This window comes from Lycium ferocissimum, chromosome 7 (assembly GCF_029784015.1).
Source record: "Lycium ferocissimum isolate CSIRO_LF1 chromosome 7, AGI_CSIRO_Lferr_CH_V1, whole genome shotgun sequence".
NCBI lineage: Eukaryota > Viridiplantae > Streptophyta > Magnoliopsida > Solanales > Solanaceae > Lycium > Lycium ferocissimum.
Window position 1 is genome coordinate 45,197,164 of NC_081348.1, and position 14,976 is coordinate 45,212,139.

General features: G+C 34.3%; 2 protein-coding genes across 8 annotated transcripts; one reads left to right on the top strand and one right to left on the bottom strand.

Annotated features, from left to right (window-relative positions):
* Nucleotides 1–3,781: 3,781 nt before the first annotated feature.
* Nucleotides 3,782–13,509, bottom strand: LOC132065334 (beta-galactosidase 8). Of its 7 annotated transcripts, none has more exons than XR_009416716.1 (22): nt 13,029–13,324; nt 12,228–12,551; nt 12,051–12,146; nt 10,899–11,011; nt 10,749–10,815; nt 10,570–10,662; nt 10,314–10,463; nt 10,083–10,171; nt 9,850–9,955; nt 9,660–9,747; nt 9,429–9,547; nt 9,000–9,161; nt 8,366–8,562; nt 8,123–8,232; nt 7,856–7,965; nt 7,599–7,712; nt 7,336–7,437; nt 6,842–7,053; nt 6,415–6,751; nt 5,914–6,079; nt 5,181–5,275; nt 3,782–4,117 (listed from the first exon to the last, which is right to left on the bottom strand). XR_009416716.1 is itself a non-coding variant. In XM_059458671.1 (20 exons), exons 2-20 carry the CDS (start codon nt 12,423–12,425, stop codon nt 5,972–5,974), a joined length of 2,571 nt encoding a protein of 856 aa, XP_059314654.1. In that variant the 5' UTR covers nt 12,426–12,551; nt 13,367–13,509; the 3' UTR covers nt 5,786–5,971. The 7 variants fall into 7 exon arrangements, 3 of the variants coding, with proteins under 3 accessions (XP_059314654.1, XP_059314653.1, XP_059314655.1); XR_009416714.1 differs by having other exon boundaries at nt 3,782–4,185; XR_009416715.1 differs by lacking the exon at nt 5,181–5,275.
* On the top strand, nt 3,945–5,490 carry LOC132062255 (uncharacterized). The gene is made up of 2 exons (XM_059454861.1): nt 3,945–4,254; nt 4,606–5,490. The coding sequence occupies exons 1-2, from the start codon at nt 3,945–3,947 to the stop codon at nt 5,322–5,324; spliced, it is 1,029 nt and encodes a 342-aa protein (XP_059310844.1). The 3' UTR covers nt 5,325–5,490.
* Nucleotides 13,510–14,976: the final 1,467 nt, after the last annotated feature.

The window sequence follows — 14,976 nt, forward strand, 5'->3', positions numbered from 1 at the left end:
TTAATTACTCAAATCTTATGTTAAGTTTGTAGTGTTACTCTATATTTGAGGGCAATATACTTATAAAAATTGCATAAAGGGACTTCAAGCACATAATTTTAATTAATTGAAGGTTACATTTGTTGAGTCATATACCGGAAGGATCAGAATAAGAATTTACCAATAATTGAGGGACTAAAAGTGTTATTATCCCTAAATTTAATTTTAGAAACTTTAGTCTAATAGTTTCATAAATAGGTTAATTAATTCTTTAATGCACTCCCTGTGCTTCTTAGATTTTTGAGATCCAATGCCATAAAAATAATAGTTGATGCTACGTGATTCTTACGACCATTAATTTGCCTTTGACTTGCGTCCATGTGAAGGTATGTTGCATCTACGTTTTTCTTCTTTTGACATTCAAGAAAATTTCTTTATTATTACGTTCACAATTTTTATTTTCCAACAGGGCACAGTAATGTTTTTATTTTAATTTTCTTTCACATTAAGCTACTAATCGATATGTGGTCGGCACGAAAAGCTTGATGGCTATATATATATTTTTATTTTTTTATTTTTTGGTTTAATCATTTGGTAATTGGAGTCTACTGATTCGACTGAATTGGATTTGCATTAGGGGTAAAGCGGGAGAAATGGACAAATTGCTAATTTTTGGACCGCTAATTAATATTTAACCATTCAAAACTATTCAAGTTTTTAGCCGTTTCTTCCAGGAAAATTTATTGAAACTTGAACACTTGTCTGTTCAAGCTCCAGGAATTCTTTCCACGGAGTTAAAAAAGTTGTAAGTTTGAACTGTATTTGTAACTCCGGAAACTTTTAGTTCCACTTATCAAAATTTTAAACTCCCCAACACACCATGTACTAAAGTTATTTTGTGTTTTAGCTGTAGATATTTTGTCCAGGTGTTATTTTCACCTTAAGGTGGTTACTTCTAAAATTACATTTCAAAGGATAGCTGAATATTAACAAGCAGTTTAAAAACTAGCCATCTAAGCTAATATTTAGAGGTAAAACACTCATATTAAGAAATTTTTAGATCAAAACACTATGTATGAATGATATGAATCGTTCAAAAAAGAATTTTCAAACAATAAACAACCGGTTCAAATATTCACGAAGAAATATGGGATTCTTTTACCGGAATAATGATTACTATTCCATATGCTTCTCTTGATCTTTCAAATAAGCTACAATTAAAATATCAGGTGAATAGTTTCTTTGTAATATGATACTTCCTGACCACTTTCGGTCAAGTTTATGAATTAGTGAAGATAACTTTTACTTTTTTACTCGTAATTTAAGCCGGAATTTTGTAAGCCATTCTTAATGGAGGAAACTAGAAACAACATAAAGAATTAAAAATTCATAAAAAGAGTTGGCAAACCTTACTATGTCAAGACTAATTACTATTAATAATTTCATTGTGAAAAATACAATAAATTAAAAGGCAACCATTGTAAATTAAGCCAAGTGCTTGCAATGCATAAACAAGTAATCGTACACACATCTTTTCAGAATGTTTCCATAGTCAAAGATTTGTCTTCAAACGAACTCTTAGATGTTACTTGTTTTTCTTCCCTTATTGGACCTTTATACAATAAAGTTTTATTTGATTGAGAGTTAATACCCAGATGGTTACTCAAGTTTGAGCAATTACCTACAAATATTATTGTTGTCTCTTTTAGGACAACAGAATCACTCAACTATCCTATTTTTCTCAAAATATATTAAAAACCTCAAAAGCCTCATTTTCTTCTAGTTGGCATGTCATGTCATTAAAGCTTATTTTCTTACTAATAAACCTATTTAACCAAATTCATGTCTTATACCCAATCAAAAATGACCCGCTTAAAGTATTTTAATTTATTGATTAAGTTTTAAAATAAATAAAAAAAATTTAAAAAATTTAAATTGAGTTACTTTAGGGATTTAGTTTAATATATTGCTAGATATTAACATGACAAGTTGGAATATCTATATCTTAACATGAAATAGACTAAGAATATATTACATTTCATATAAGACTAGTAGAATAATAGTTCAAAATAAAATATAAGCGTAATAATATAATACTTTAAAATAACTATTATAGTAATGAAAATTCTATACCTTCTGCACGAGAAATAAAAAAAAACTTGATGGTATGGCAATGAAAATACCAAAAATTACACACTGTATATTAGGATAAATAACTCAAAATACAAAAGAAAAATTAGATTAAAATTAGATTTTGTATAAATGTTCCAGTTCATCCTTTTGATAGTTAATCTAGTCAATTTATAGCGTAAGATAAACACTGATCTATTTTTGTATAAGGTTTCAATATAGCTTAAGAAATATTAGAAAATTAACAAATTCAAAAGAGGAAAAAAAAAACATTTAAATTGAGACCAAAAGGGTTATTTCAAATATCTTAGGGTCGCTAGCAACTCATTATTTAATGCCGAATGTTAACCATCAAAATAAGTATTTTCAAGAATCACTAGATGATATTGGTGTCACGTAAAATGATGAAATAGCAAATCCGTCAACTTGAAGTTAGAAATGAGAAGAAATATGATTTTGTAAAACTTAAACTTATATGCCGCTTTTTAATCGGGTCATGTTTGATCGGGTAAGACATGGATTTGGTTAAATGGATTTAATGAATTAAATAGGTTTGTAATTTTAAAAAATGAGATTTAATATATGGGATGCCAACTAGGAGAGAAGGAGGGTTTTGTGGTACTTAGTGTTTGAGGAAAATAGGGATAGTTGAGTGACTTTGTTGTCTCAAAAGAAACAAAAGTGATATTTGTAGACAATTGCCCAAACTTGAGCGAATATCTAGGGAATTAACTCTTTGATTGATTGTATAAGAAAAAAGTAATCCAGCACATGGTTTCACAGCTAAAACAATGTTTGATTTGCAACATAATTAATCTCTGCATAATTAATGTACAACATTTGACCTACAGTGTAAAAATACAATAATGCAGCCTTTGGTTTTCAGCATAAAACTGTACATAATATGACTATTGTTATTTAGAGGTTGCTTAATGTAAGGACATTTTTATCTTAAGAAAATGTTATCTAGATATAGCTAATGCACGAATTCTTATTCATTATATCCCTTATAAAATAATAAGAAGAATAGGGCCTCTTGACCATCAATTGTTGATAAATTCTGATTTTCGTCTTGTGATATATGACTTATCATATTTAACCTTCAATCAACTAAAAATTATGCTTTCGATCCCTTTATGTAAGACGTATGTTATTGTTTGGCTATTTTAGAAGTATATTACCCTAGAAAAAACAATACAATTTTAATATAACACATAGGTAACTAAGCAATAGAACGATTAACAAATCTGAAAATTTGTGAAATTCATAAGCAAAGGGTTCAGTAGAGCACATCTCAAATAATTGAAGGTTAAATGTGCTTAATTAGATGTCACAAGGACTAAAATGAAAATGTACCAATAACCGAGTGACTAAAGGTGATATTAACCCAAAATGATATTTGAATTCCTGAATATGTTATGTTATTATTAGTTATACAGGTACTAATATCCACGAAACCAAACGTTGTATTAGGCATGCAAAATATTATGCCAATAGGCAATAACCATACCTTGTACAATTAGTTATATTTATACAGATTATATTAGTAATGCATAATTTTATGTATACAAATTATTGTCGATATTATCTTCACTTTGTCAAACTGATAGCACATTGCATATTGTGCAACATTAGTTGTTTCATCATGTGCAAGAAGCTACAAACCCATGAATTAAGCCGAAATCTAAGTCTCAACTCTAATTTCCACACATATAAATATCAACCCCATCAACTCCTCTTCCATCCATCAGTTAACATTTCATTCCAAAGATATCAACAACAACAAAAAACAGAAACAAATTTCAATAACAGTTTTAGCTTGAGTAATAGTAAAGATGGATAGGAGAATGTTGTGCCAAATAGTAGCTCTGCTCCTCTTATCCATTTTTTCACAAGTCACCATTGCCGGTCCACCCGTAGGCAGTGGCAAGGAGGTTAATGCAGTCACTGAAGATCCCGGTTACGTTGTGTTGGACCCGTTGCCAAGTACGGGCCAAGAACGGGCTTTCTGCACCATGCCAGGAGCTTGTTACTACAAAACACTCACATGTCCAACAGAGTGCCCTCAGAGGAAGCCTGTAAAGAACAAGAAGCAGAAGGGATGCTATGTTGATTGCAGCAGCAAGTGTGAAGCAACTTGCAAGTGTAAGTATTATGCTCATTCTGTTTTAGTACATCTTCTAGTTTTGCAAGAGACACTAGCTTAACAAGTATCGAAACGGATTTAAGTTATATATATTAACTGACATAAAGATTTTTAGCCCTATCAGTTATGTTGCTCAAACTCTCCAAAATGTCATCGCACCTGTATTGGATCCTCAGAAAATAGTGCTTCGACATGCACCCAATAACATTTTTAAGAGTCTGAGCAACATAGCCTATCAGTTTACACCGTCCATTGAAATGAACATATGAAACGACAAAAGTATACTGTAGAACAAACTTGATACTGTTAAATGACACTGTTTTCTTGATGATCCTCTTAATCTTTGACAGGGAGACGAGCAAAGTGTGATGGTTATGGTGCTCTATGCTACGATCCCAGATTTGTGGGTGGTGATGGGGTGATGTTCTACTTCCACGGAGCAAAGGAAACCGACTTTGCCATCGTCTCAGATGACAACCTCCACATCAACGCACATCTAATAGGGACACGACCAAAGGGAAGGAAGCGCGACTACACATGGGTTCAAACATTGTCAGTCATGTTTGACACCCAAACATTGGTCCTAGGAGCAAAGAAAGTTTCACACTGGGATGAGAAAATTGATGCTCTTATCGTGCAGTGGAATGGTGAGACGATTAACGTCCCAACAGATGGAGATGCAGAATGGAGAGTTAACACTGCTGAGAGATCGGTCGTGGTTGAAAGGACAGATGATTTTAACAGTGTAAGGCTCACGGTTTCTGGACTGTTGCAATTGGATGTGAAGGTAGTACCCATAGGAGAGAAAGAAAACAAGGTTCACAACTATCGACTACCATCAGATGATGCTTTTGCTCACTTAGAGACACAGTTTAAGTTTTTCAACTTATCCAAAGATGTCGAAGGAATTCTTGGCAAGACTTACCAGCCAGGCTATGTTAGTCCAGTCAAGAGAGGGGTGCCGATGCCAATCATGGGCGGGGAAGACAAATATCAAACACCATCACTCCATTCAGCTATCTGCAAGAAATGCAGGTTCCAAAGACCCTCAAGTGTTGCCTCAGCTTGATGATCTTGATAATGATATTAACCAATAAGTGTAATACTGGCCTTTGTTAAGTTAATAGTCTTCCTATTGTGTGTTGACTAAGATATTGCTACAAATCTGATTGTATTTTGATATGTGATTCATTATGTGAATAAAGAATGCGGAAATCACGCAGAAATTTTCTCTATGAATATGGCTTTTACTTTGCTTGATGGAAACATCCATGCATGAGTTTATCTTGTTAAGACTCAGAATAATTATCAAGGCATTAATCATAATACAGTCAAACCTCTCAATAACATCCATTCTCTATAACAACATTTCACTATAACGACCAAATTTTTTTTTTTTGGAACCTATTTTTCATGTTATGATATATTATATATTCTCTATAACAACATTTCGCTATAGTAGCCAAAAAGTATCCGAACAAACGACGTTGTAATAAAGAGGTTCGACTGTTTCATCAAGTCGGTGAGAGTAGCCAAAAGTGTTGAATGTTTTTTATTATAATCTCATCAAATTGGTGAGAGAAGCCATAGTGTTCTTCCTCCCCGAGATGTATAAGCACTAACTTACTGAAGCTGTAATTTATAATAGTGTATCTGACCTTCTACCACTTCTACACTTAGGGATGTGCCTTCTCGGTCCAATAGTTCCGCGAGGCATCATCTACAGGAAGCTTCTACAGCTAAACTTTTTGTGACTCCTGTACATGGGTCACCAAATACATTTATTGAAACTCCAAGATTGCACCTTTTTGATCCAATGCAAGCCTGCAAAGATTGAATTAAAATTTGGTAAGAGAAACATTTTACTGATTTTTTTGGGCAAGTTACCCATCTGGTTGGCAGGCTCAAATAATTACCTTCGCTAGCCAAGTATACAAACTACTATACTTTATTTTGTATCAAAAATGTATATTTTATGTATATTATATGTTGATATACAAAAAATATACATTTGCTGGCTATTATCTTGGTGGGCGACTACTTATGTCAATTTCTCTTTTTTTTTTCTTTTTTTTTTTTTTTTTGTGGGGAAAAGGGGGGTTGGGGGCGGGGGGGGGGGGTGTTGTGGGACTAGTTTAATTTATAGAACTGGATCTAACCTTCTTTACAACTGAAAGAGCATGGTTGCTCCTGCATCGACCATGGCTAAAGCTTCCACATGTTCCTTGAGGAGTGCCAAAGCTTGCAAATTTGATTGAAGAAATGACTTGATCAGGATGAGGACACTCGAGAGACAGAGTAGGACCTGCTTTCTTTCGTGCATCGTCTTCCGAATCCCACATGTCAATAGGAAGTGGATGAGCCTCCGAAACCCGTGAGCATACGCTTTGTATCTCTCTTGTTGCAAAAGACAGCTTTGTAGGATTCCCACCCATTTCCTCAAACAACACTAGGACATTTCCGCTGGATTTCAACCATGAACGAGGAACGTGGTATCTGCAAAGTTTATATAGGATTGATATAACATTCCACCAGATACCCTCTGCGAACATTTGACTTAAACATGTGAGATATACTAAAACTTACAGCAGCTGGGATGGTTTTCCACAATTTTTGAGACATTTGTCAGAATTGTAGGATCCTCTATAATTGCAGGAGCCAGTACAACCACCATTTGGTGCAGAATAGGTAGGCCAAAATCGACCAATGCTTTGCCCATTCACCCAAGCCTCACCCTTACCCATTCCGGTAAAATCCATCGAAAGAGGGGTATCACCAGCAGGGGCATCAAAATTTGCCTAAATGAGAACAGAAGTTGTAGTTTAGTTGTCGTTAACTGAAAGATTTGGACAATTGTTACCTTACTTAGGATATTTACAGGCACAAGTACATGAACAAACACAGAATATGATATACCAGTCCAGATAATAGGCATATTGCTAACGTACCGGACCCACTGTCATGAAAAGAATCTCTAGTTCTTTTACGAACAAGGTTACATAACTGATGTGCCTAAGTAGCAAATGTTCACATTTATCCTTAAATCGCATATATTTGAAACATGTAAAAGAAAATATTACCTTATACCATATTAATGGTTGGTTTGTAGGCAATGTAGATTGTGACTTCCAAAGTGAAGAACCTCCATTAGATAAGCCCAATTCTTCTCCTTTCAATCCAACCTGACCGACAAAGTACACATGATAGGCAAAGTCAATGTGATTATCCTTCAACTTTATGCGACAAGACATTTGACAAAATTATGGAAGGAAATGAAAGATCTAATAATGGTGGAAAGAATTCCTACGGACCTATCTTAAGGTATTGAAAAAGTAAAGTTAACCTGATATCTCCACTGCTTCGATGAAAGATCAATAGTAGAGCCATTTTTGAAACCTTTCAATTGCACTGGGCCGGTAATCCCTGCTCCCTTTAGATCAAAGAATGCTCCGTAGTTCTGGAGTCAATATCAGGTGTGTATTAGATCATGCTTCAAAAATGGAAGTTATAACAAATCTTAATAATGGACTAAGTAGTAGAGATATGAAGCAGATAACAAATCTTCCACTCGAACGGATGGGATAAACAAAAAAATCAAACCTGAAGTCCCACAGTCACACTCAACAGGTCGATTTTGATTTCTCCAGGCACAAGGGTGACAGGAATTTCAATTGAAACTTTAGAATTTCCACTGTTGCCTTTTCCACTTCCTACAAACAAGCACAAAGTTATGCAAAATGTTAAAGCACTGTAAGAACAGCTTGTCACTGTAAAACTGACATTAAGGGCAGTAAAATTATATATAGTGCTTATTCGACTATCTATAGTTACAACAAGGATGAATCAAACATCATTCATTTCCATTACCTGATAGCTTTCCATTAATGAAAGCATGAAGAACATGGCCAAGTGATTCCACATGAAGTACCGTTTCAGATCCATCTTGAAGGAAAGGCTCATCATTTTTCACATTGACACTGAAAAATAATTAGAATTGATTTCAGAAAACTGAACTTCAGAGCAGATAACAATCATGTGCGCCAACAAAAAACACTAGTTATTTTCACAAAATGCTGCAGATTAATTAGCTGTAGTATTTTCTGGTTTTACCTCTGAGAGTACCAGAGATAATCACTTTTATCAGCTGTAGTATTTATCTGCTCCATCAACCCCGTTTTTGTGAATGCGTTGTCACTTGAGATACCTACAGGCTCATTAATCGAAGTCCAACCCGACAGCGATCCACCAGAAGCATCAGCTTCCGAAGAGTGAGTAACAAACTTTGAGATGGTTGATACGGAGTTAATCTGTCACCAAGAAATGTAAAACTATCAGCTTGAGCTGCAGTAGAAATGGATCTTATCTCTCATCTTAGAAGAGAAAACACAAAGGTAGTTCTCAAACTCTAATTTCTTTTGTTAACAAGAAGATTTGTATGACAAATGCCTATCATTTTTCTCCTTCTCATTGAAAGATTAATTAGGTCCCATTAGTAGCATATGAGTTACAGATTTACAGAGGACACTTTGATTAATTGAAAAATGATCAAGGCTTTCCTACTTAATGTTGCAGGAAGTCAATTCTTCATAAATCAACTTCTTTAGTAACCATAAATAGAAATGAGCTTTTGGTTTATTCAAGATGCAGGTCCAAAGCTTTTCACATTAAAAGCTTTGCAGTATTAAAAGTAAATTAACGCATACAAGCACAGCAGGCGCAAGGAAAACAAAATTATGAGCCAAACCTTTGCAGTATTAAAAGCCACATTCTTGCAGTCAGGTAAGATGCTCACGGACCAAGGAGGCAAATGATATGAATTTCCGTTGAAGCTCACGGATGCATCAGATTGCGTACCAACATTGGCGAGAAATGCAGCACACTGTGATCCAGTTTTATAAACACTGGCCTGAAAGAAGAAAAGAACTTGTAAAATAAAACGTGAAGCTCTCCTCAAACAAGTAAAGTTTTCTGTACAACTCATTCTTCTCTTTTACCGTGGTTTATTTTAAGCGAAATATCCAAAATAACAAAAAGGACACAAAAGATGGTGCAAGGATGTTTATGTTAGTACTGTTGAGTCCTGACTTCTAAAGCCATTAGTATGGCATGCTTAGACAATCGGTCTTTAGAATCATTTGGCGGCAATAAGTTAAATATACAATTGCAAATATACCTCTATATTAGATCCCAGAGAAGTGATGGTTGGATCAGTTGACACCATTGCAGCCTCACAAAGCTTTATGGCTTTATGGAGATCTTTTAAGTGACCCCACTTTGGTTGTCTTATAAGGCCTGCATTTCTCAAGAGAAATTTTAACCTAAGCTATGTTTCAAAATGACAGAATGGAATAGTTCGACATTAAACTATAGGCGATGCAGAATACACTAAGGAGAGGAACCATACCGTACTCATCTAAAGGAGCATCATAGTCATAGCTAGTTGCGATAAAGGGTCCACCAGTGGTTCGGCCAAAGTTAGTTCCCCCGTGGTACTGTTCAAAGGCAGTTAATATCATTTAAGGACTTAGTTAGCTGTCAACTGCCACTGCAGGCAGGGAGCTATAAATCAAGAAGGTTAGAAACTCATATAATACCATGTAATAGTTCTGAAAGGTTCCACCTCGCTGGAAAAATCGAGCCACAGCAAAAGCAATGTCTTCCACAGGTCTGTAAGGGACAGCACCACCAAAAGAAAGAAACCTATGTTCCAAACAATTCAAAAAGGCGGAAATGTAAGAGCGATTCTCTGTAAGAGAAATTTGAGATGATTTTAAAGTAGCACCATATTTGACCTGTAAATTAGAAAACTAAAACCCAAATGCCTTACCATCCAGTCCAATTTTCTGTCCACATCTTAGGTGTTTTATCAGAGTTTGTCTTGAATTGGTCACAATAAAATCCATTGCAAGTGTTTATCTGTCATTATCACAGCACACACAGAAAGTTAATTTGCAATCTGTACAAAATTAGTCAAAATATTTGGGTAGTCTATAGAGGTTCTCAGTTTTTTTTTTTTTTTTTAATCAATTAAATACAAGGTGAAATACGAGAAACTCACAATGGGAGGGGGGGCATCTGGTTGCTGACACATAACCCATGGCACCCCCGTGTCCAAAGATGTAGCCATTGATGCTGCCCAGTTGACGTAAGGTTTGGCACGAGAACCGTAACTTGACTCAATACCACCATTGCCATACTCATTTTCTATCTGCTTGGTTAACGAAACATCTTTAGTACTCGAACAATAACAAAGAGCAACTAATATCGACTCGTTTCTTACTTCAAAGTGTAGTAAATCAATATCAGAAGCTAACCTGAGACAAGATAACAGGCCCACCCTGGGATGCATAAAGATTTTCCTGCTTGATCATGTCAACAATTTTGGCCGTGAATCGCTTCATTTCTGCCTGCAACAGGAAGCCCTCATATGTTAATGAACTCAGCAAATTCAGTATCACAAGAAAACTAATTAATAGCATAAAGGTAAAATTACCTTGAATGGTTCGTTGTCTGTTCGAAATTCAATTCCAGGAATGAAATGCAACCAAAGAGGAAACCCACTGTCTCAAAATAGATTAAAACCATTGATTAAAAAAGCAAAATCCATAGATTACATAAATGTAATCAAAAAGTATAGAATTACCCATAGTTCCATTCTGCACAAACATAAGGCCCAATCCGTATATGAGCATATAAGCCAGCTTTCCCCACCAACTTCACAAAGTTAATCAAATCTTTCCTTCCTTCAAAATCATACTGCAAACGTGTTCATCAGATCAGTTCTTCCATTTCCCGACGTTTTCTAATTCTTTTCTTTAAATGGAAAAACTTTAAGCTACACACCTTGATCCTCAAAATGAAATTCTCAAGTTTTTCCATCAATTTTGTCTAGCTCAATATTTCCAAATTTATTAAAAGGAAAACAAAGCTGAGGAAAACACTGATTACTTTATTTGTTCAATCAAGTTCTTGGCGCTCAAGGTAAGAAACAGTATTAAAAATAGTAACTTTAGTAAGAAACAGTATTAAAAAAGTAACTTTACATTCTTTTCTTCTTGGTCCATAACTGAAGCAAAAAATAGCAACTACACTCACAGACGGAGCCAGAATTTGAAGCTTATGGGTTCGGGATTTTAATCCTTTTGAGTTGCGAATTCCAAAATTATTAATTTAAACATACTAAATAAATTTCTTAAGACAAATATAAGATTTGAACCCAAATTACTGGTTCTGCCCAGCCTGCTTCCTACAATCAAAAATGGAATTCTCAAGTTTTCCAATCAATTTTGTCTAGTTCAAGATTTCTAAATTTACTAAAAGGAAAAGAAAACTGAGGAAAACAACTCATTACTTTATTAGTAGTTCAATCAAGTTCTTAGAATTCGAAACAGTAAAAATCTATTTTGCTTGGGCTCTTCAAAAATGCCGCCGTTGCATGTCCGATCCTCCAAAAGTTGTGCAATTTTTGAGGATCCAACACGGGTGGGACAACATTTTTGCAAAGTTCGAACAACAGAGGTAAAAATAGGAACTTTCCATATTGAAGCAAAGAATAGTAACATAGGTAAAAATGTTCAATCAAGTTCATGGAACTGGAAACAGTAAAAAATCTACGTTGCTCAAACTCTTAAAAATGTCGCTGGTGTATGTTAGATCCTCCAAAAATCGTGCATTTTTTGAGTATCCAACAAAGATACGACAACATTTTTGAAAAATCCGATCAACATATCTACTAAAAATAGGAACTTTCCTCACTGAAGCAAAGAACAGCAACAACAATAGAGCTGAAAAGTACCTTATTTCTAACAGGTTCATGTATGTTCCAGAAAACATATGTCTCTATTACATCCAACCCTCCATCTTTTGATTTCTGTATAAGGTCTGGCCACATCTGCATTATTAACACAAACAATAAATAAAAATTAAAAAAAAAAACAAATTGAAGTGAAAAAAAATGTAGAAAAAGGCTTACATCAGGTGTACTTCGTGGATAATGTATTGAACCAGAGATTAAAACTCTACGTTTGCCATCAATAACCAATGCCCGATGATCATACGTCACATTTCCGGCAAATGACGTCATCACCAAACAATGCAAAAAAATCACTCCATACACTAACATTACTGATAAATAATAACACCCTTTTCTTCCTTTTACACCCATCATCATTTTTCAGGCCAAATTCTTGATTTTCCGATCAGATTCTTGATTTTCTTTTTCGTTTCTTTTCTCGCATGCAATTCTTCCAAAACTTCACCAAAATGCTTGGAATTCATTCATTCTTTCTCGTTGAACCTAAACGTCACAAACACAGCAACATAAGCTCGAATACGACCATTTCAACACAAAAAGTACTAAGAAATAGAGGTAAAGTGACGCGAAATATAGATATCTGTGCCAATTATCACCAATCAACTCATACAAATTACTACTACTACTACTACAATTATTTATACTAACAATGCAATAAAATCTGTAATTAATAACACCCACTTTTTCCTTACACACCCATCATCATTTTTCCGGCCAAATTCTTGATTTTCCGATCAACTAATAAAAATTACTATTTATACTAACAATGCAATAAAATCTTATGAATAATAAAATCCACTTCTTCCTTACACACCCATCATCATTTTTCCGGCCAAATTCTTGTTTTCCGATGAGATTCTTAATTTTCCGATCATCTCAAAAAAATTACTACTACTATTATTTATACTAACAATGCAATAAAATCTGATAAATAATGACACCCATTTATTCCTTTCATACCCATCATCATTTTTCCGGCCAAATTCTTGTTTTTCCGATCAGATTCTTGATTTTCCGATCAACTCAATTACACTCCACAAATTATTTATACTAAACAATGTAAGTATCAAAAGTTGTTTCTTAGAAGCAGTGGTTTTGGTTTTTGTTTGTTGTTTTGGCAGCTTTTAAGGTTGCTTGAGACTAAGCTTTAATCTAAATTCTGTTCTTACACACAAACAGAAAGATAAAAAAAGGAAGAAAAAAAAAACACACTTTTAAAGCAACATTAGAACTGTAGTGTTTGCGTAAAGGAAATTATCAAAATGTATTTAGGGAAGAGGATGAAGCTAACGTAACACCTGTTAATATAACGTTAAAGAAATGTGATAATGATGACGTTATTAATCGTCGTGTTGTTCATCATTTATCTGTAAATGGACGGCTTTTGCAGTTAGCATTTAGTACAGAGTGATGAGCTTATATATACATCAATTGTTTCAATGCAAATGCATTATTATTAGGCTAAAGGGATAAGACTTTATTTATTTTTTAAGATTTTTTTGGAAAAATTAAAATAAGAGTATTTTAGTATTGTCGGCTCGAAACACTAAAGCAAGCAGACATTTTAGCCGCTTAGATTTCTGGGTATTATTTAGAGAGTACTATTAAAATATAATAAGTACTACATATTAGTAATAATATTCTTGAAATGTTTTGCATGAAAAGTGGAAATTATGTTACCGCTGATAGTGCTGAGCTGCTGACAGGAGTAGTCAATAGGAGTATTTTTTTTATTTTGTTTTTTGTAATGTTCAATGTGAGGCGAGAATTGAGAATGGAGTCTGACATTTATGGGGTTGGTAGATCGGTCAAGATTCAAAATATAAAAAAATAATTATGAAAAAAGTTAAGAAAATTCAATATTTGTTATATACTAATATAATAACAATAACAACAATAAAATACAGTGTAATCTCACAAGTGAAGTCTGGTGAAGGTAGAATGTACACGTATATTATCCCTACATCGTGGAGGTAGAGAGGTTGTTTCCAAATGACCCTCGGCGCATGGCAAATTAAAGTGCGATAATCGAAACTAGATAAAAAGATAGTACTAATAGATATCAAAAGCGAGAAACTACATGCTAAGGCTAATACTATGACATACACGGTGTTTAGACTACCACCAAGCTTAATCCTACCGGAAAGCGAGACAAACACTCAACTACCTACTAATTTTCTATCCTAATCCGCTACCTCCATACTTTCCTATCTAAGATCATGTCCTCGGTAAGCTGAAGTTATGCCATGTCTTGTCTAATCACATCTCCCCATTAATACTTCTTCGTTCTATCTCTACCTTCCTCATAGCCCACTATATCTAACGTCTCATACCTCCTTACGGGACATCTGCGCATCTCTTCTTTACATGTCCGAATTATCTCAGCCTCGCTTCCCTGATCTTGTCCACCACGGGGTAACTTCACCTTGTCTTGGATATCCTTATTTCTAATTTATGTCTCCTAGTATGCTCACATATACATCTCAAAGATCCTCATTTATGCTACTTACAGCTTCTGGATATGAGAGTTCTTGACTAGCCGATACTCTGCTCCATATGACAAAGTCAGTCAAATCACTTCTCTGTAGAAATTATCTTTGAGTTTTGGTGGTACTTTTTAATTACACAGAATCTGAGGCAACATTTCCTCCACGTGGGGGTGTTAATGGGGGTGTGTCTTAAAAATTATATATAAATAATTTTAAGCTAGTACATGCGGTATAATTTTTAAGACACACCCCCTTAACAGCGGATCCAACTTTTGAAAATTACGGCTTTTTATCGTGACCTTTAGTTAATACACAGTTATGAGTTTAAAATTAAATATTTTATAAATATTTAGTAAATTTCTGAATACATACTCCATAAAGAATCTAAGAAAAATTATTTCATCGTACAAAGCATATTA

Bases quoted from the DNA above. Each gene is read 5' to 3' on its own strand.
- LOC132062255 (XM_059454861.1), top strand. From the start codon at position 3,945: ATGGATAGGAGAATGTTGTGCCAAATAGTAGCTCTGCTCCTCTTATCC. The intron at 4,255-4,605 runs GTAAGTATTATG...AATCTTTGACAG, and splicing joins GTGTGAAGCAACTTGCAAGT to GGAGACGAGCAAAGTGTGAT.
- LOC132065334 (XM_059458671.1), bottom strand. From the start codon at position 12,425: ATGATGATGGGTGTAAAAGGAAGAAAAGGGTGTTATTATTTATCAGTA. The intron at 9,956-10,082 runs GTAAGGCATTTG...TTTGGAACATAG, and splicing joins ACAGAAAATTGGACTGGATG to GTTTCTTTCTTTTGGTGGTG. The intron at 7,713-7,855 runs GTTTGATTTTTT...TATTGACTCCAG, and splicing joins GTGTGACTGTGGGACTTCAG to AACTACGGAGCATTCTTTGA.